The sequence below is a fragment of the Glycine max genome, chromosome 12 (genome assembly GCF_000004515.6).
Source record: "Glycine max cultivar Williams 82 chromosome 12, Glycine_max_v4.0, whole genome shotgun sequence".
In the NCBI taxonomy this organism is placed as follows: Eukaryota; Viridiplantae; Streptophyta; class Magnoliopsida; order Fabales; family Fabaceae; genus Glycine; species Glycine max.
Genome location: NC_038248.2, coordinates 27,942,536 through 27,964,389, shown reverse-complemented (window position 1 = coordinate 27,964,389; position 21,854 = coordinate 27,942,536). Strand labels below are relative to the sequence as shown.

The window sequence follows — 21,854 nt, the reverse complement described above, 5'->3', positions numbered from 1 at the left end:
TGCATTTCTTTCAATTTCCTACAAACTGTTTGTTGAAATCTCCTCTACTGTTTATAAGTAGATTGAAATCAGAACCAAACTGGATTGTATCTCTAAGTCAACCAAGGTTATTCTTGTATTGCAGAATTAATCCTAGTTTTATTTGTTTTGGAACAATTTGGTAATTGTTATCAATAACTCCTTTCAATAGTGCTTAGTGCCCAATTTTGAACGGGAGGCCAATCTTGACTCCATTTTTTCCACCACTCGCTTCCTAGCCATTGATTCGTCAGCTTCTATATGACAAGTTTCCCTCGAATGAATATCTATCATAGTGTTTGACTGACAGCAAACTAGTGTCTTACCGACCTCAACAAAGATGCAGTGGTTGGCATCGGAGTGTAGAGCACAAAGATCTTGGTTTTGGTGATGGTTACAATTTGGGAACCGCAGAGTGGTAGTTTGTGATGGTGGGATAAGAAAGGATAAAATAGGAAATACATTGTTTGGTTCTTGATCGCCCCCCATTGTAGTTACTTTTTGCGCATTTATGTCTCAAGGAAATTTCAATGGGGGTTTACCGGAAAGCGCACCGGATCGTCAAGTATTTAAAATTAAAACGGATGAATCCGAGTATCGAACACAGGGAACTAATGTTAGCCTGAATTAAGTGCAGAATTGAAGCATTGTTGAGATAACATGTATAAGTGATAATTTCAGACAAAATTTAAACTAAACTTTTATGCTAAAAACTATAAAATGCAAGGTAAATAAAATGACAGCAGTAGGTAGAAATGTTGGGTCTTTCTAACAAACAACCTGATGCATAGAAATATATTTCTCTAATCAATCGTGCTCTTGTGTTCTATGTTGTATCCTAAATTACTAAACCTTTGATCCCTCGTCAGGCTGACTATCCAAGCTTCGTCTGCAAATCCCTCATGTAAGACTACACCCGATTTAGACAACCCTCTTAGGTTTATACTAACTTAAACTGAGTTTCGTCTGCAGATCCCTGATGTAAGACTAGACTCAGCTCAAGTAGCTTACGGAAGTTTAGCCTAATTTAGCTTAAGCTTCATCCGCAGATCCCTCATGTAAGACTAGGCCTAAACTAAACAACATTATTGTAATAGCATAATTAAAACCAAAACTTAACCTGCAGATCCCTCATGTAAGATTAAGTTTCGATCCTGCTTCATTCAAGTTCTAAGGCAACAGTACATTTCCCAATGCTAAAGTCACCTAACTGTGAACACAAATGGGTGATCAGACCAAAAGCATATAAACATTAAGCATTGAATGAAGCATTGAACACAGAAAACACAATCAATTAGATATTAGGTATTTACATCAGCTGTTCATTAGAAATCCCCAACTAGGGTGTTTAGCCAGCCATTACAAAGAAACCCTAACAATAAATGAGATTAAAAGCAGAGAATGATAGTTTCTTACACAAGAAGGGGGATTCCTCCTCCTCTTCTCAGCATCTCACACTCACTCTCTACTCAATAATCTCTCTCAAATGACAAAACCTAGGCTTCAATGCACAAGATTCTCCCTTTTTTCTGCTTTTAGGGCTATTTTCCCCAAATAGGCCTGTGGCTGCTCTGGAATTCTGTGCCCTGGCCGTTCTGTACGAGTGTGTAGAAGTTTTCATAAAAGGTGTTGTAAAAGGTGTACCCTAATTCTGTACAAGACAGGCTTTGAATAGGCTCTGAAATCGCGACGCTGCGCTTAGCGCCACCTTCGCGCTTAGCGCGGGTAAGTGGAATTGAGCTTAGCGTCAATCTCACGCTTAGCCTGGCTGAAGGCACCTGTTGCGCATAGCGCACTGATCTCGCGCTTAGCACGCGGCTTTGATGCTGATGCTCTGCCAGATTCTCTTTTGTGCTAAGCTCGCTGAAGCTGTGCTTAGCGGTGGATATGTGCTTAGCCCAACTACTACTTTTTGCAATTCAAAACTTAGCCTCTTTTTCACCTGAAAATGAACAGATTTCATTATTAAATCCAATGGAAATGTTCTAGAGACAGCGTTAACCATAAAACAAGATTTATTTACAAAATTTACTCCAAAATGACCATAAATTGGGGAACTATACAAACTTTGGAAAATGATTTCTATACAAAAGTTAGTCGTAAATAGCGACTAACAGTTCTCCATGCAGGCATTTATACCGATGATGATGTCAATGACAACAAAAAAAATTCCCTAACATTTTAGTTTAAAAAATATGTTTATGTGGAACCTCCTTTGCACACATGGAATTGTCGTGCTAGCAACAACATGCCATATATGCACCACACGATAATGGAAATGACAAATACTTGGCAGTTGGACTAATTTATCGCAACAATTATACTTTTGTGGACTAAATTAATTATTTTCAAATTATCGGAACCAAATTATCACCTAATGCAAAGTATAATGATCAAAATGGCTATTTACCCCCTTATTATTTTACATACTACCATGAATACTCGTGTGTCACACAAGCAATGCATATTTAGTTTGTTTTTTTGACAGCCGATACATTTAGTTATTAAAAAACAAAATTAATTACAAAAATGTAAATTTTGATGTAGATATGGTTGTCTTTGCAAAATCAATATGTTTATATAAATTTTTGTGTGGTTTGCAAAATCAATATTTATTGCTGACTTGAATATAAGCAAAAATAATTAATTTATGTTAATTAAGAAAGTAAGTTAATTTGATTTAATTCTACTAATCATATTTAAACCCAATTTCATTAAATAAAGTTAATCATTTTTAAAAATATTTTTTTCCTAAAGTATCTTTTCATTTGGAATTTGATATCAAGAATAAAAAGGAGTCATTAGAACTATAATCATAAATAATTGAAGGATATTTTTGGAAATGACATCATTAATACGGTCAACATAGTTAAAATTTATTTGAATGAGTCCAAAAATATACTCCTCTGTTGCAAAAAGATTACAGCTTTAGTCTTTGAAAAAAATTCAAATTGATTGATGTTCTGATTTTTCAATTAGATATTCAAATATTTATTCCATTTTTACGGTCTAATAAAAATTGTTGTATTTAAAAACTTAATAATAAATTTATTATAATTAAAAAAAGAATAAAAATATTTTAATATAATTATTCCCTAATAAATATTATTTTCTTGAAATACTTATTTTTCTTAATTTATAAAAAACGCATCTACGACGATAATTTTTAACGACCATCTTATAGAATGTGCGAACATTCTAAGATGGTTGTCTCCATGACCGTCTTAGAATGTATTATTTTTTAAAAAAATAATTTTTGTACTTGGATAAGCTTTGCAAAAATCTCCTGAACAACATATGAAGGAAATGATAAACCTTATAATTAAACAAAGATACTACTACTACTATGTTTCTATTGATGCTTGTATCTGAGTACTAATAAGAAAGCGTGTTATAATGATTCAAAGGCATAACAATAAATAACTTAACAATAAACCATGAACTATAGCATAAAAGTATTGCAGAGATAGTCATGAAGACAATAATACTCATGATTAGAGATAGTGGATATCGTAATTTTTAGGCGACAATAGATTAAATAACTTAAGAAATCTCTCAATTGTTTTTCTTAAAGAAGAAAAAAAAGACTTATAATTGAATAAAGCCAATAAACCAAAATGTGTGGATGTAACTAAGTAAGCAATGACCTGAAAAGTAGAGAGCTACTAAGCAAGAGTGAGCTACATGTTATAATAACCAGTTGCTGTATACTCTTCAAACTTCAAAGAGCAAGGCCTCTCCTTGTTTCGGTAATTATTATTTTGTTTTCCAATGCTGACATGATATCATATGAGGGAACGAAATTATACCAACCAAGATACATGAAATCAGATCTTGCATACAAAATGGAATAACCACATAAATGACAGCAATACCAACTCAAATGAATGAAGTTTGACTGATGCTTTGTCTTCTTCTTGCTTCTGTTTGATTCTCACCACTTGCTCCACCTTTTCTATACGATCACTCTGAAAATTGATCATACATAAGAGATACATAACACCCCTCCACCTAAAAAAGATATGGACACATTCATGTCAAAGTTCTATGTCAAATACTTTTAAACTGTTTGCATAATCTAACTAACCTATTCTAACAGCAAACATAATGAAGATCAAGGATTGGATCTGTCTATTTAATGAGATAAAGGCCAGAGAAGCATACAGTTTTTCCCTAAAACCTTTCTTTTGTTTTATCATGATATCACTTGATCTTTGACATGGTATCAAAGTCATCTCATTTTTGTGGTTTTTGTGGTTTGTGGAGGGGATCTCTATCATTTCCATAGTTGTTGCCATGTATTGCCTGCTCTAGCAAGCATCTATGAAGCTGTTTGACAGTCACAGCCACAGTCCCTACCAAAAAAAAAAGGAAAAGCTAGATCCTTCACTCCATGAGAAATCATATTCAGTTTTTATTTTTAGAATGTTATAGTTTTCTGCTTCCTTAAATCTTCACTAGTATTGAAGATTAAGTTTGTCCACTTTTTGATGTTTTCATATAGAAAAAAAAAAAAAAGAACTACGAAGAATGGGAGTTCAAAAAAAGTTCATTGCTTTCCTCTTTCTTGCAAGTTTTGTTTCCATCATATTTCCCCTTGTTAGGTCATCCCAAGAGCACCACCAAATTACAAGAAATCCTTCAAAAACCATAGATAGCAACCACATTAAGGTAAGGTGTTCCATTTCTGTTGCATATTCTTATGAGTTTTTTATTCAATAAAGTTGGCAGCATCTCCTGTTCATTAATTATGCTCCCCTTGCCTAATTTATAATCTTATAAAGTTTAATCCTTTCTTTATGAGTTTTGTCTGTGAATCTAACTTTTTGGTGATTGGTTTTGAAATTCTGATACCAGGGGACAGATGTTGTACAGGATGTCACGACATCACGCTTCAGAACATGCAGATTATATGTGTCCGTATGAACAGATTAAACAAGTAAATAACACAAGAGAATTGTTAACCCAGTTCGGTGCAACCTCACCTACATCTGGGGGCTACCAAGCCAGGGAGGAAATCCACTCTCAATAGTGTTAGTTCAAGGTCTAACAGCCCCTGTTTACAACCTTCTCACCTAACCACTACCCGTGCGATCTCTACCTAAGAGCCACTCTTAGATATGAGAACCTCCGCTCACTCCCTCTCACTCACACTCCCGTGTTTACAATTAAGTCAAAGACACACCAGAGATCAACTCTGAACAAAAGAGATCAACTCTACACACTAGAGATCAACTCTAGACACAAGAGATCAACTCTACACACATAGGTCCAACACTTGATGTTAGGGTACCATCAAGGTGGCTCACAAAAGACTCAAGTCCCAAAAACTCACAAACTAACTCTTCAATCCCGGACTTGGTACAGAACTCGTGCAGCCTCCATGATTATATAGCCGTGTACGATTCTGGGCTGCAACTCCTTGATGCTGGAGGAGATCTATCTTCTTCTGAAAAATCTGCAGTTAAAGAACTAAAAGATAACTTTTGATCTTTTAGTTTGAATCTTTAATCTTTAATCTTTAATCCCTGAACGAACTCTTCTACTTTGAAATTCGAACTTTAATGATCTTTTAATTCGTTCCTAAAGATAGATCTTCTAATCTCTTGCTAACTGCACAATAATCTGTTAAAGATATAACAGATTTATATGTCCAGTATTTTCGGGCCGGATGTCAGGACATCGTGTCCGACATCGTGGATCCTGCAGCTTCACTTCTGCACTTGACTTTTATCTTGCATTGTACAGCAACTCCAGTATTCTCGGGCAGGATGTCAGGACATTGTATCCGACATCGTGGATCCTGCAACTTCAATTCTTCATTTGACATTTTATCTTGCCTTGTGCATTGTCCAGTATTCTCGGGCAGGATGTCAGGACATTGTATCCGACATCGTGGATCCTGCAACTTCAATTCTTCATTTGACATTTTATCTTGCCTTGTGCATTGTGCAGCCCGATCTTATTCCTTGACATACCGTTGGACAATCTCCCCCTTTGGCAAATTTTGTCTAAAACATACTTAGACACTTCCTGAGCAGGTACGAGCAGTTATGCAAGTGGGATCAGCAACTTCCATTATCAGAGTAATCAAGCACAGCGGAAATTCTTCAAGTTGCAAATCTACAAGTCTTCTCCAGGATGTCAAGACATCTCTCGTGACATCAGCTTTCTGCTTCTGCTCCCCCTGTCTTCATGCTTACTGCAGCATCTTCTATCAGCTACTAGTCTTTTCCAGGATGTCAAGACATCGCATGTGACATCCGCTATCTGCTCCCCCTGTCTTCATGCTCTTACTGCAGCATCTTCTAGTAGCTTACATCAGTCATCATCAGCAGCAGTCTCCCCCTCAAAATCATATTCATACAACTCCCCCTCAAGATCATGAATCATGCATACACCGTATCCTCATGAATCATGCATACATCGTATCCTACTATCCTACTGCCATACATCATACATTCAACATAATCATGCATAATAGCAAGCATAATACTATTACTCCCCCTTTTTAGACATAAATTTGGCAAAAGTAGGATGCATGAAATGAATGTGCAAATATTACAGACCAATAACAATCAATTGTTCAAAGGGACATGCCCCTTTAGCTAATAAAAGTGAAATGCAAACATAAGGGTCTGATGATCATGGGGTGGCTTCAGAATCATCATCTGATTCTGTCTCTTCTGCTGCATCTTCCTCTTCCTCAGCAGCTTCTTCTTCTTCTTCAGCTGCTTCTTTGTCTTCCTCAGCTGCCTCTTCCTCTTCTTCAGCTGCTTCTTCATCATCAATGCCACTTTCTGAGAGCCTTGTGATCAGCCGTTCTAGCTCCATCTTCTTTTCTGTGGTGGCTTTGATGGTTGCTTCCAGCACCTTGCATGTGTCCTTGAGTTCAGCAATCAAGGCATCCTTGGACACAGCACCTGAAGCAGCAGCTTTCCCTGATGTCGAGACAATGTCTGGGACATGTGTCCCCTCAAACAATTTGTAATGCAGGGATAGAGGCGATTCTCTCTTCATCACAGAGTCAGTGTAGTTTAACATATTGGGATGTTGACTCAACATAATGCCACACAATACAGTAGGGAAGGCAATGGGTAATTTGACAGCAAATGATTCTGAATGCTTAACAGTTTGATCAAAAATATAGTTTCCAAAATTAAATTTGGACTTGGTTCCAACAGTATACAGAAATTTACCCAAACCTGTGGCAACAGTGGAAGTATGATTGGTGGGTACCCAGTTTGCAGCACCAATCCTGTGTAGAATTGCATACTTCACACTTAGCTTCCCTGCTGAAAGCTTCCCTTTCTTTGGCCAATGCTGGACTCGTTTGGCAGTGATTTCCTTGGCAATTTGATGCTCAGAAACATCAATATCTATTACTCCATCAGTAGGTCTGCCCAGATATTTGTTGATCACAGCAGGAGAGAATCTAACACACTTTCCTCTGACAAACACTCTTTGATAATCATCACTTTTTCTGTTTGATATGTCAGAGGGAATGTTGACAATGAATTCCCTGACTAAGCCTTCATAGCAATCTCCTAACTTGCTGACAGTCTTCAGCAGTCCAGCAGCCTTGATGAGGTCCATGATCTCCTTGCAATCCAAGGCATTTCTTCCCAGCTCTCTTTCAACCGCAAGTCTGCGTTGATACACATATTTCCACTTTTCAACATTGCCAATGGAGTGGAAAGAGATATTGTCCACTGGTGCATCAGGAACATTTCCAGGCACCTTTCTTCCAGATTTCTTGGCCCTCTTAGATGTCGAGACATCTAGTTCGACATCATCATCAGAATCGGATGAGGAAATTTCTTTCCTCTTCTTGGAGGGGATAGCAACCTTGCTTCTTCTGGATGTGGCAGGAGTGGCTGGAGTGCTCTTCTTCTGGGCCATAGTCTTGATTCGTCCAGACCTCTTGATGGGGGTTTTTCCCTTTCGGCTTTGTAACCTTTCTGCAATGCCAGGTGCCAACCTGTTGGCAATGGGTTCTTCATCAGATTCGACTTCTTCCAAGTCAATGAGGTTACCTGGAGCAGGTTCTGGTGCCCTTGGTGCAGGGGTCTCCTCTGAGGCTTGATCCTCTTCTTCTGTTGATTCCTCTTCACTGGGTGAAGGGAGGGCTTCAGCATTTGGAGCGGAGGATGTTGGAACATCTTGATTGACATCAGGCACAGAAACATCTGGGGTGGAAGATGTTGGAACATCTTTCTCAGCATCAGGCACAGAAGCATCTTTCAGAATGCTACTCACAATACCGCGGATTTTCTTGTCCATCTCCGTGTCTACTTCCCTAGGACTTGTTGCAGGGCTAGGGTTTTCAGCAATCTTCACTCCCTGTTGTCTTCTGGGAATCAGTTTCTCAGGGACTGAAGCTTGACCAGGAATTATTTGTATGGGTTGGATGTTGAATTCTGGTTGTTCCTGGTGCGGAGATGATCGTACAGCGGGTGAACCTGGAGCGGAAGTTTCTTTTGGTGAGGTAGCCATGGAAAAGCAGAGCGTTTGGAATGATTTCGTAAATCTCAGAAAACTATTGGGAAATGCTGGTGAAAACACGAATGCCAAGCAGATATAAATTTGAATGAAGAATGTAGAGGGGCGTGTGAAGCAACGGTCGAATTCGTTTTGGCTTAATAGTGAACGTGCTATTAATGTTAAGTGATTCGTTTGGGCACGTTCAGATTGCTGTAGTTGCTATAATTCCTCTAGCAAACAAATGCCCAGCTTGCCCTTCAGTTTTTCAAACTGATTTGCATCCAAAGACTTTGTGAAAATATCTGCTATTTGTTCCTCAGTGTCAACATGCTTCAGTGTGATCACTTTATCATCAACAAGATCTCTGATATAGTGATGTCTAATGTCAATGTGCTTGGTTCTGCTGTGTTGAACAGGATTTTTAGAAATATTAACAGCACTCATGTTGTCACAGTACAATGTCATGACATCTTGTTCGACATTGTACTCCTTCAGCATCTGCTTCATCCAAACTAGCTGTGAACAGCTGCTTCCTGCTGCAATATACTCGGCTTCTGCTGTAGATAGGGACACACAGTTCTGCTTCTTGCTGAACCATGAAATAAGATTGTTTCCCAAATAGAAACAGCCACCAGAAGTGCTTTTTCTGTCATCTGCACTTCCAGCCCAATCAGCATCACAATACCCAACCAGCATTGAATCTGAACAATGACAGTACATAATCCCATAGTCACTGGTGCCATTTACATATTTCAGAATTCTCTTTACTTGATTCAAGGGACTTATCTTGGGATTGGCTTGATATCTTGCACAAACACCTACTGCATAGGTGATGTCGGGTCTGCTAGCTGTTAAATATAGTAAACTCCCTATCATGCTTCTGTACAGGCTTTGATCAACACTGGTGCTAGCTTCATCCTTTGACAGCTTCAAGTGAGTAGGTGCAGGTGTTCTTTTATGGCTGGCATTCTCCATTCCAAACTTCTTGACAATGTTCTTTGCATACTTGCTTTGTGAGAGGAATATGGAGTCTTCCATCTGCTTCACTTGGAGTCCCAGAAAATAAGTCAGCTCTCCAACAAGACTCATTTCAAATTCAGATTGCATCTGTTGGACAAAATGTCGAAGCATCTCATTCGACATTCCTCCAAACACAATGTCATCAACATATATCTGTGCAATCATCAAGTTATCAGCATCTTGTTTGACAAAGAGAGTCTTGTCAATTCCTCCCTTCCTATACCCTTGCTGAGTAAGGAACTCTGTTAGTCTTTCATACCAAGCTCTTGGAGCTTGCTTCAATCCATAGAGAGCCTTCTTGAGCCTGTATACATGATCTGGATGAGTCGGGTCTACAAATCCCTTTGGCTGCTCCACATAGACTTCTTCATTCAGGTATCCATTCAGAAATGTGCTCTTCACATCCATCTGGTACAGCTTGAATTTGAGGATGCAAGCTACACCAAGTAATAATCTGATGGACTCAAGTCTAGCAACTGGGGCAAAAGTCTCATCAAAGTCTACACCTTCAATCTGAGTGTAGCCTTGAGCAACCAGTCTGGCCTTGTTTCTGGTTATGACACCTTCTTCATTGGTTTTGTTCTTGAAGATCCACTTGGTGCCAATCACATTAGTTCCCTCGGGCCTCGGAACTAGCTCCCAGACTTCATTCCTTTTGAATTGCTCCAATTCTTCTTGCATAGCATTGATCCAGAACTCATCAGTCAGTGCCTCTTTCACATTCTTGGGCTCAATTTTGGAGACAAAACATGAGTTTGAGACGATCTCAACCTCCCTTGATCTTGTAGTGACCCCTCTGTTTGGATCTCCTATAATCAGCTCCTTGGGGTGCATCTTCTGGATTCTAATGGAGGGTCTCTTGTCAGGTTGGTTGATGTTTGATTCATCTGTAGCAGAATCAGAGTTTTCTGCATTTTCTCCACTTTTAGCTGCATCTGCTACATTGTCTCCCGATGTTCTGACATCTTCTTCGACATCCTTCTTTCTTGCTGGAGACAGATCATCAACAACCACATTGATGGATTCCATCACTGTTCTGGTTCTGGAATTGAATACTCTATATGCTCTGCTGTTTGTAGAGTATCCCAGGAATATTCCTGCATCACTCTTGGGATCCATCTTTCTCCTTTGCTCTCTATCTGCCAAGATGTAACATGGACTTCCAAAGATGTGGAAGTGCTTGACAGATGGCTTCCTCCCTTTCCAGATTTCATACAGGGTGGTCGGAGTCCCTCTTCTCAGTGTGACTCTGTTGTGGATGTAGCATGCTGTGTTCATGGCTTCAGCCCAGAGATTATAGGGAAGTTCTTTGGCATGGAGCATGACCCTAGCAACCTCTTGTAAAGTCCTGTTTTTCCTTTCAACTATGCCATTCTGTTGTGGGGTAATGGCTGCAGAGAACTCATGAGTGATGCCTTCAGATGTGCAGAATTCAGTGAACCTGCTGTTTTCAAATTCTCTGCCATGGTCACTCCTGATTCTCTTGATGACACAGTCATTTTCTCTTTGAAGTCTTAGACTCAACTCCTTGAATACTTCAAAGGTTTCTGATTTCTCTCTGATAAAGTTGACCCAGGTAAATCTGGAGAAATCATTCACAACAACATAGGCATACCTCTTTCCTCCAAGGCTTTCAACCTGCATAGGCCCCATCAAATCCATGTGAAGTAGTTCCAGCACCCTGGAAGTGGTCTGATGTTGAAGCTTCTGGTGGGACATCTTGACTTGCTTTCCAATCTGACATTCACCACAGATTCTGCCTTCTTCTATTTTCAGATTGGGAATGCCTCTAACAGCACCTTTGTCAATGATTTTCTTCATGCCTCTTAAGTGCAGATGTCCAAATCTTTGATGCCATATTCTGACTTCATCTTCTTTGGAGGATAGACATGTGGAGGAGTAGCTGGTTTCTTGAGGTGTCCATAGGTAACAATTGTCCTTTGATCTGCTGCCCTTCATTAGAACTTCACTCTTCTCATTTGTCACCAAGCATTCTGACTTTGTGAAGTTTACATTGAATCCTTCATCACACAGCTGACTGATGCTGATCAAGTTTGCAGTCAGTCCCTTCACCAGCAGTACTTTGTTCAGACTAGGAAGTCCATCATGAACTAGCTTTCCCATTCCAATGATCTTTCCTTTAGAGCCATCTCCAAATGTCACATAACTAGTGGAGCAGGGCTCAATGTTCAGCAGGAATTCTTTGACTCCTGTCATGTGTCGGGAACAGCCGCTATCTAGGTACCAATCTTCCCTAGCTGATGCTCTAAGTGAAGTATGAACAACAAGACTGACAGCCTTGTGTTTTGGAACCCACATCATCTTCTTTCTGCTGTTGCTACTTTGAGTTCCATGATGTGGATGGCCATGTAGATGATAGCAAAAGGGCTTTATGTGACCATACTTGCCACAGTAGTGACACCTCCACTTCTTTCTTTTGCTCTTTTTCTGCTGCGTTCCATGATGTCGAGACCGATGTTGTGACATCGTGGCTCCAGTCCTGTTTTTGGCAGGAACAAATTCTGTCATGGTCGTTCTGCCAGCAGACTTAGGATTAAATCCAAGTCCTCTCTGGTTTCCAGCATTCTTTCCAAGCAGCAGCACCTCATCAAGCGTATCTGAGCCTTTATTCAGCATCTTTATTGATTTGGTCATGTTTTCCAATTTAGAGTTCAGAAAACCGACTTCTCCTTTAAGCTCAGAGATCTCCTCTTTATGTGCCTCCTTTTCAGCCTCCAGATCTGCAATGACCTTCTTCAGTTGTGCTTCTTGCTGAAGGATCTTCTCACTTCTGATGCATAGTTCTCTATAGGATGTAGCAAGCTCATCAAAAGTGATTTCACTATCTGTATCACTTGAATCTTCAGCAGTTTCAAATCTCCCAGTGAGTGCATTCACATCTCTGTCAGAGTCACTTTCTTGTTCACTCTCTGTATCAGATTGACATACAGAAAGTCCTTTCCTCTGCTTCTTGAGATGAGTGGGACATTCAGCTATGATGTGTCCATAGCCTTCACACCCATGGCATTGAATTCCTTTGCTGTGACTGGGCTTTACATCTGATCTTTTCTGGTATTTACTGCCTTTCCTGATGTCGAAAGGGATGTTCTGGACATGTGGTTTCTGCCTCTTGTCCATTCTGTTCAGCACTTTGTTGAACTGCTTTCCAAGGAGCACAACTGCATTAGTCAGACCTTCATCAGTATCCAGGTCATACTCATCTTCTTCTCCTTCATCATTGGACACGAAAGCCAAGTTCTTGCTCTTCTTTTCAGCCCTATCCGAGAGTCCTAGCTCAAAGGTTTGAAGGGAACCAATGAGTTCATCCACTCTCATGTTGCAAATGTCTTGGGCCTCCTCTATTGCAGTGACTTTCATGTCAAATCTCTTAGGCAAGGATCTGAGGATCTTTCTCACCAGCTTTTCATGTGTCATCTTCTCTCCCAAGGCAGTGCAAGCATTGGCAATTTCAAGAATGTTCATGTGGAAGTCATGAATGCATTCTTCCTCCTTCATCTTCAGATTTTCGAATTTTGTAGCCAATAGTTGCAGTCTGGACATCTTTACCTTGGAGGTTCCTTCATGAGTGGTTTTCAGGATCTCCCACGCATCCTTGGCCACTGTGCAAGTGTTGATCAGTCTGAAGATATTCTTGTCAACTCCATTGAATAGAGCATTCAAAGCTTTGGAGTTTCCAAGTGCCAATTCGTCTTCTTCTTTAGTCCAGTCTTCTTCTGGCTTCAATTCTTCAGTGGGCTTTCCTTCTGTGTCCAGCATCTTGGGATGTTCCCAGCCTTTGATGACAGCTTTCCAGGTTCTGCTATCCAGTGATTTGAGAAAGGCCACCATTCTTGCTTTCCAGTATTCATAGTTGGTTCCATCAAGAATTGGTGGTCTGTTCACTGGTCCTCCTTCCTTCTCCATGTTCATCAGAATTTATCTCCCTAGATCTCACTCTGTGATTTCGAGTGTTGGCTCTGATACCAATTGAAATTCTGATACCAGGGGACAGATGTTGTACAGGATGTCACGACATCACGCTTCAGAACATGCAGATTATATGTGTCCGTATGAACAGATTAAACAAGTAAATAACACAAGAGAATTGTTAACCCAGTTCGGTGCAACCTCACCTACATCTGGGGGCTACCAAGCCAGGGAGGAAATCCACTCTCAATAGTGTTAGTTCAAGGTCTAACAGCCCCTGTTTACAACCTTCTCACCTAACCACTACCCGTGCGATCTCTACCTAAGAGCCACTCTTAGATATGAGAACCTCCGCTCACTCCCTCTCACTCACACTCCCGTGTTTACAATTAAGTCAAAGACACACCAGAGATCAACTCTGAACAAAAGAGATCAACTCTACACACTAGAGATCAACTCTAGACACAAGAGATCAACTCTACACACAAGAGATCAACTCTACACACATAGGTCCAACAAGGTGGCTCACAAAAGACTCAAGTCCCAAAAACTCACAAACTAACTCTTCAATCCCGGACTTGGTACAGAACTCGTGCAGCCTCGTACAGAACTCGTGCAGCCTCCATGATTATATAGCCGTGTACGATTCTGGGCTGCAACGCCTTGATGCTGGAGGAGAAAGAACTAAAAGATAACTTTTGATCTTTTAGTTTGAATCTTTAATCTTTAATCTTTAATCCCTGAACGAACTCTTCTACTTTGAAATTCGAACTTTAATGATCTTTTAATTCGTTCCTAAAGATAGATCTTCTAATCTCTTGCTAACTGCACAATAATCTGTTAAAGATATAACAGATTTATATGTCCAGTATTTTCGGGCCGGATGTCAGGACATCGTGTCCGACATCGTGGATCCTGCAGCTTCACTTCTGCACTTGACTTTTATCTTGCATTGTACAGCAACTCCAGTATTCTCGGGCAGGATGTCAGGACATTGTATCCGACATCGTGGATCCTGCAACTTCACTTCTGCACTTGACTTTTATCTTGCATTGTACAGCAACTCCAGTATTCTCGGGCAGGATGTCAGGACATTGTATCCGACATCGTGGATCCTGCAACTTCAATTCTTCATTTGACATTTTATCTTGCCTTGTGCATTGTGCAGCCCGATCTCATTCCTTGACATAACGTTGGACATCATGTGCAGCAACTCCAGCTTTCCTTCATTGTCTAAGTGCTTATGTTTTAACAAAATCTTAGCCAATCTTTTAAAGCTCAGTAGAGCCAAACACTAACAGGTTTATATGTGAAGATGAATTCAGGACTTCAGTTTCAGATTACATTGCATGTCTTTCTCCTATGGGTTTCAATGGGGTTCTTGATGCTTGTTGGTATACTTGCAATTAGACTGTCAAACAGAGAGGAGAATCCAAAAAGGCATAGAATTTTATTTTATGTTCATTCAGTTTTGCAAGCAAGTATATCTTATTAGTCCATATGGCATCATAATTTTGAATCTGATGTAAGAATTGATTGTGTATATACTTAAGTATTCATGGTAGTAAACAGAATGAGTCTAGAAAATTTCTGCTATGAAAAGGGAAAAAAACAAATGGGTCATAAAATTGATAACAAAATATATTTAGACTAAACATCACACACGCCATCCTGTATCATTGCATTTTCAGACAAAAGTGTTACAAGCTCATGAGCAGTGTTCCCTCATAAAGATGCAGCATACATGTTGAAAAAATTAGGTAAAGTTTACATTATGATTATTTTAATGGACAAAAAATAACAGCTATTGCTTTTATCTCATTGTTACTTCTGCTATGGTTTAGAAATATTTGAGACTTCCAAAATCCTAGAAATCTTGAAGCCACCACAGCATACACAATTCCAAGAAGGAGTATAGTTGAAGACATGGAATAGTCTCTGGAAAGTCCACACTCCGAGGGTCCAAGGAAATAACTAGCAATGTATTAAGCATTCAACAAAAGAAAAGGACTTGAAAGTGAAGAGGAAGAGAAGCGTACCTGGTCCTTATAGTAAGATATCAGACAACTAATAGGTGGCATGGTGTAAAGAAACCCGCGCTCCACTTTCATGTTGAGTCTGGGAGGCAACTCTTTCAATATCCGCACTTCATCTCTAAAGGACGCGATAAAATGATCCACATCAAATATGTCTTGAAAGTCACTAGGATACACAAGTAACAAAAAACACCGATTGATACAAAATCATCACTGGAAATTTCTTCAACCTGGGATCACTAAAACAACAAATCTACACCATGCACAGTGAAATTAAGAGGTTCACCTGGGATCAGCCCAAAAGGATGTTTTATCCAGTTCAGGAACTATAAGTGTGACATTGAAATATCTGGCAATAGCCACCATGTCACATATCTGCCAAGTTACATCAAATAATCAGACCCAAATCAAGATATAGGTTATTAATTATGATTGAACAAAACAAAACCAATCACTCACCGCAACTCTCATTTGGTTGAGTCCTCCATTGCACGAGACCATAAGGTATCCATTGTTTTTATAAACCCCTGGTGACAAAAAAAAAGGGTCTTATCCATAAGGTAACTAAATAAACTGTTAGAAAGCAAAAATTAGAGCAAAGAACTAGTTTAATAAAATAGATAGAAACAAAAGACAATCGGAACAGAAACACTGACTCTTGGGAGGGAGAAGAGGTGGCTCATAGACCTTTTCATTTGTTATTATACAACTAGTAGATACTACTATATCATCTGTTGGCTCATCAAATTAGATCAAAATTGATATATATTTTTTTAACATTATGTGAATAATAATAATAATACAGATCAAATAGGTTCAGTGATTTTCAGGCCAACATTTTTCATATCTGGCCTAGCCCATTTGGTTTGTTTAGCCAAAACAACATTCTATTTTAATTTTAACAAAAACTAATAACTAAAATAATATATTATTTTATTAGATCAATTTTGTGCTTAATTAACTAAAAGCTAGTCTATTTTAACATACTAAAAGTAAGTAGTTGCATTCAACTCATAAATGGTTAGTGACAATACGTTTCCAAAAACTCTTTAAAACTAGTAATTTATAATTCATTTTACTATGAGTAATGGTTAAATTAATATAATCTTTTTATTAAAAATTACAAAATATAATATATTAATAACATTAGAAAAATTTCTACTTTTGATTCCTTAAGCATAATACTACAATCAATTATTAATAAAACTAATAATTACTAGTTAACTACTTAATTATAAGCCTCCCACCAGCCTTTGATAGCTATATAATCCATGACAAATTGTAAGATTTTTATCTTGAACAAGGGCCTAGCAGGATGCATAATCATTGTAATCAGTAATAAGGAGAGATAACTTACATCTATTGCCTATCAGTTCTTCGACAACAAGGTCATCCATAAATTGGCTTACAGATATTCGAACATAACTTTGGGGAATAACATGGCCAGCTGCTGCAATTAGGGAACAATCTAATATAGCATTGCCCTGTGGCATGAGTCTATATGCAAGAGAAGTCCTACAGTCACAAAGCTCAAGAAAGTACCTAAATAAGTTGGTTGGAAATCTTATCAGTCATCACAAATACAAGACTTTTGTTAAAAAAATTATTTGGTACCTTCCTCCACCATTAGGACTCAAAAAATAATCAGGAGAAGCTCTATATGATGCAGCAGGACATAGGCCAACAGTAGCATGGGTAAGTGCCTTTCCTATTATAAGTAAAAGATCTCCAGGCACAGACCCACTGTCTGCCAGATACCAGCGACCACTGGGACCACATACCTAGAGAAGAAATATATTATTCATAAAAGTTGAAAGATAAATCAACTCAAAAGTCACCAAGCTTTAATAGTCACTAAACAAAACTACTCAACAGGCTAGAATCAAGAAAATATAAAATTAAATATATTTAATGTTTTGAAAATATAAAAATGTTAAATATTCTTTTTACAAAATAAATAAGAGGATTTAAAAAGGAAAAAATTTATAGAAGAATTTAAAATTATTCTTCACATACATAATATATGACTTGGTAACTGGTATATGCACTATTTTCCTCCAAGACTAATTTTCTTATGTCAAACACCTTGAACTTGTAAGTTCAAGTTTTTTGTGTCCGCGCGTGGGAAAGGATAAAATGTAAAATTAAGTTATCAGCTTATATTGCCAACTTAATGACGCAAAATCAAGAAAACATATATATTTAGTATGTTAAGGAGAGAGAATTATAAGGTAGATTGGATGATTAAGGACAAAGAAAAAAAAATAAAAAATTATGGATTTGATTTTTTTACTAACAAAATTAATATTCTAACAATTAATATTTATCAATAAAAAATTAAGATAACTAACGTTATATCTTACAAAATTCTAATTCTCAAAATAAAAAGTGATTATATGTATGTATATTAATTAGTTGCATAAATACTACTGTGATTTACAAAACAATAATCAATCCAGTAAGGTACGTATATGTATGTATATTAATTAGTTGTGCTCGGCTGCATCAGAGTACCAACCTACACTTTTGAACAAATAAAAATATATTTAAGATTCAAGACCCTCAGTCTATCACTCTTCTTTTAGTACAAACATAACAGGCACACTACAGTCTCAACCTCCACAGTTATTCACTAATCATAGTTGTCACTGTTACACAAAGCTCAAATTTATAGAAAAGAAGCTTAAATATATGTCTCAAAGTAACAATGTAGTACCTCCTGGTTAATATAAGAAAAATAGTTACTTTATTAAAACTTAAAAGAACTAAACAACCACATGAAAATTCTCAAAAGTTACCTGAAGAACAATGTTTAATAGAAAAATAGTTACTTTAAAAAAGTAAGAGAGTAAATTATCCCAAAAAGAGTAACATTAATAGAAAATGTTAGTAAAATAAAAAAAATAGCACCGACCATATTAAGGTAATTTAGTTGGACAATGATGCAGGTGATAGAAACCATTGCAAAAACCTATGCCTGAAAGTGGAAAGCCGGGTTTGCACCTTCTACTGTAAGTTTTACCGCAATGCCAACTGCTTTTACACTCATGAACTGAGAAATTAGTATTTTATCAGAAAGTTAAAACATATGGTGGACTATGGTATACAACTCAGTTAACAGCTAGAAAGTATAGAAATATCCAAAATGATAAAAATATCACATATGACAAGGTTAACTGTGTAGAGTCACTTACTGTCAAGGACCCAACTATCGAGCATATTCCAGTATAAACCAAAATATTAGTCTGGCCATAACGGGGAGCACAATACAAAACCAAGAACAATGTCACGGCAATTGTTGAGGCAGTGTATGAGAGGAATGCTGGATGCAAAAAGCAGAAAGCAATAATCAAGAAAATACCATTAAGCATTTTTTTCATAATGGATAATTAATGAAACTTTGACAGAATACCAGGTTGAATGGCCAATTCCCATATTTCTTGTACAGAACTAAGAGATTTCTCTTCAGGTGCATGCAGCACAATAACAGTTGATCCAACAATGCACAAAAGACACCCCAACATGCCCATTTTCTGCAGCTTCTCCTTCAAGAGAAAATGTGCCAAGACAGCATTGCCATATCCATAGCAATTCTCAGCTCCTTAATAACAAGGTTAAACTATTCACGTGGTTCCTATAGTTGTCCTCATTTTTAAGTTTTAGTTTTTATACGAGAAAATTACAAGTTTTAGTCCCTGCACATGCATGCCTGACAAAATTTTGGTCCCTCTCACTAATATAGAAGACTTTGTAGCAGTACAAAATCACCACAAAGAAACTGTATAGGGACTAAAACATGAAATGGAAACAACTATAGTATTTAGTATAGTATAAAATGGAAATAAATATTTACCTAACAATAATGCTCAAAGCACAGCAGAGGCATAAATGTAGGCTACAAAATTAGCAATCTCTCCAACAATCACTACAACATAAAAGCAAAATCAGAAAGAAAAAAAAAAAAAAAAAAACCTCTTGTTATTAAGGAAGTTCCAACAAGCTGGCTAATACTGTTGACTTCATTATAAATTACATTTTCACAATACACATTGCCAGAGCAACTGAGAAACCGCATGAATAAAAAAACCTCTTGTTATTAAGGAAGTTCAACAAAAAATACCTTAGACATCAAATGAATATTCTTTGCATGTGGCCCCAGAACCTTGCGGACATTAACAACATCTGAGCCTTTACGAACAAATGAAAGAGCAATCATGTCAATCTTGGTACACCGCATTGAAGAATATATTCCTTATCCTTCTTAGTAAGTGTGGGTAGAGATCAACAACAACACCAGGATATAATTTAATGAATAAGAAATTTATCACCATTCACCATACATGAGGCATTTAGTGAGAAAACCTACCTTAGTGTCAAGCATGACAACACAGAGTATACCAGTGTTGTGCATAGCAGTCTTGAGATTGTTGAGGGTTTCCTGATGATAGTCGTGGGTGCCATGAGAGAAATTGAAACGAGCAACGTTCATCTCTTCCCTAAGAAGCTACTCAATCATTTCCACAGATCGAGAAGTAGAGCCCAAACTACACACTATTTTCATCTTCGGAACGCGCCCATCGTCAGGCTGATGCTTCAAGATCCCTTCGATATCTATGTTCGCCATTCCTTTGCTATACTTCTGTCCACACAACACAACACAAATATGAAAATAGTGATACATCTCTGATTGCAATTAGGTTAATTTTAGGGTTACAAAAATCCAATCAAAATGAAGAAGAATACCAGGGAAGACAGAGAGACTCAATACTCATTGTTTTCTCTCTTCTTTTTTGAAAATGGTGGATTTTAAAGACCCAAGAAGAAGAGGCTGCCCAGGAGAAGGTTCGTTTGCAGCAAAGAGAGAGAGTGTGTATGGGGTTTGGATTCGAGGACTAGATGCGGGGCTTCAGACCCTTCACGGGATTGGGGCTTAGGGCTCCTCCCAGTGATAGAGATAAGGCGCGAGTGAGAGAGATGAGGTGCGAGAGTGAGAGAGTCACAAGTAAGAGAGTCGCGAGTGAAAGAGATGAGGTGCGAGTCAGAGAGTCGCATTCCTTTTAAATAACTTAGACGTGTTTTCAAAAATGGTTCTTTATAAAACGATGTAGTATTGCATTTTCAAATACAGTTTTCCAGGACCGTCTTTGAAAAATTACACTCAGAAAATGTCACCACCTTTTTTTTAAGACGTTTCTTATATGATCATCGTAGATCCGCTGTCGTTGTAGACTTTTATTTTAGTAGTGGGGGCAAAGAGTATTTTTATTGTTTAGATTTAGATATGGAGGAAATATATTTTATAACACTAGTATGGTCACATCTAATATAATGGGGATGTGATAAGTTGAATCCTAAAATTTAGCCTCCGACAATAATTGTGTAGCCTCACCAATGGATAAACGACATTTGCCTATTGAAGTTAGCCGACCTAACCGGTGTTAACTTATCTAACTCAGTGTTTGACCATAATTGACACTACGTTTAAATATAATTTTTCCATCCCAAAATAAGTGATATTTTTTTATTGTTTTACACATATTAAAAAAATAATAAATAGATAAAAAGTGATAATTTTATAAAACTAATTTTATTAAATAAATGAAAGAAAATAATATTAATATTCGATTCAAAAATTAAAGTAACATTTATTAAGGATATTGGTGAAAAAAAAAGTAATTAATGTTACATTAAAAAATCAATTATAATACTTATTTTAAGAAATTTTTTTTTTCTGTAAATGCAACACTTAATAATATGCACCTAGTGTTGGCTAAACCGACATGCACTATACTAGTAGCATCAGAGTCAAGACGAATACTATTCAACATTTTTCACTATTTTCTTGTAGTGACAGAGCATTTAAGTCCTTAGATCGGGCATGTTATGTGAATATAACAACACCAAACATGGTCAAGTTTTACTAATTAAGAGCATTTTTCACTATAATTAGTAGCAGAGCATTTTTAATTTCACTAATTAAGACCTCGTATTATTTTGGTTGAGAGGCAGTTTCTCATTCTAAGTTAAATGGTTATAGGATCAAGTTTAGTTTGAAGAACACTACCCCTTTCTATAGATCGTTGATGTAACAACATCAATATCCAATATGACCATATCTAAGGCAAACTCACAACATTATTAATTAATAACCTACTTATATATCGCTGGAAACTATGACCTGTACTCTTCAAAAATGTGAAGAGATTAAATTATTCAGAAGATCTCACTCTGAGTCTTGACAACATAAACTAGCTAGGATTTAACAAGTTAAGATTGAACATCATCAACATTTTAAAAAATGGTCTGACTGCAATTTCAGCTACAATGTTAATTTCCTGTCAGCGACCGTGACTATAACAACAATCACAA

General features: G+C 37.6%; 1 protein-coding gene across 21 annotated transcripts; it reads right to left on the bottom strand.

Moving 5' to 3' along the window:
- Positions 1 to 1,294: 1,294 nt before the first annotated feature.
- Positions 1,295 to 20,582, bottom strand: LOC100803123 (O-fucosyltransferase 35). 21 transcript variants are annotated; one of them, XM_041007543.1, is made up of 13 exons: positions 20,229 to 20,582; positions 19,852 to 20,124; positions 19,606 to 19,745; positions 19,339 to 19,410; positions 18,898 to 19,086; positions 18,680 to 18,807; positions 17,100 to 17,266; positions 16,843 to 17,027; positions 15,945 to 16,012; positions 15,772 to 15,860; positions 15,489 to 15,651; positions 3,894 to 3,986; positions 1,295 to 1,960 (listed from the first exon to the last, which is right to left on the bottom strand). In XM_041007543.1, the coding sequence occupies exons 5-13, from the start codon at positions 19,013 to 19,015 to the stop codon at positions 1,826 to 1,828; spliced, it is 1,146 nt and encodes a 381-aa protein (XP_040863477.1). In that variant the 5' UTR covers positions 19,016 to 19,086; positions 19,339 to 19,410; positions 19,606 to 19,745; positions 19,852 to 20,124; positions 20,229 to 20,582; the 3' UTR covers positions 1,295 to 1,825. The 21 variants fall into 21 exon arrangements, 19 of the variants coding, with proteins under 19 accessions (XP_040863477.1, XP_014620448.1, XP_040863481.1 ...); XM_014764962.3 differs by having other exon boundaries at positions 18,898 to 19,030; positions 19,606 to 19,673; positions 20,229 to 20,580; XM_041007547.1 differs by having other exon boundaries at positions 16,843 to 17,000; positions 18,898 to 19,030; positions 19,606 to 19,673; positions 20,229 to 20,560.
- Between the last annotated feature and the right edge of the window lie 1,272 nt (positions 20,583 to 21,854).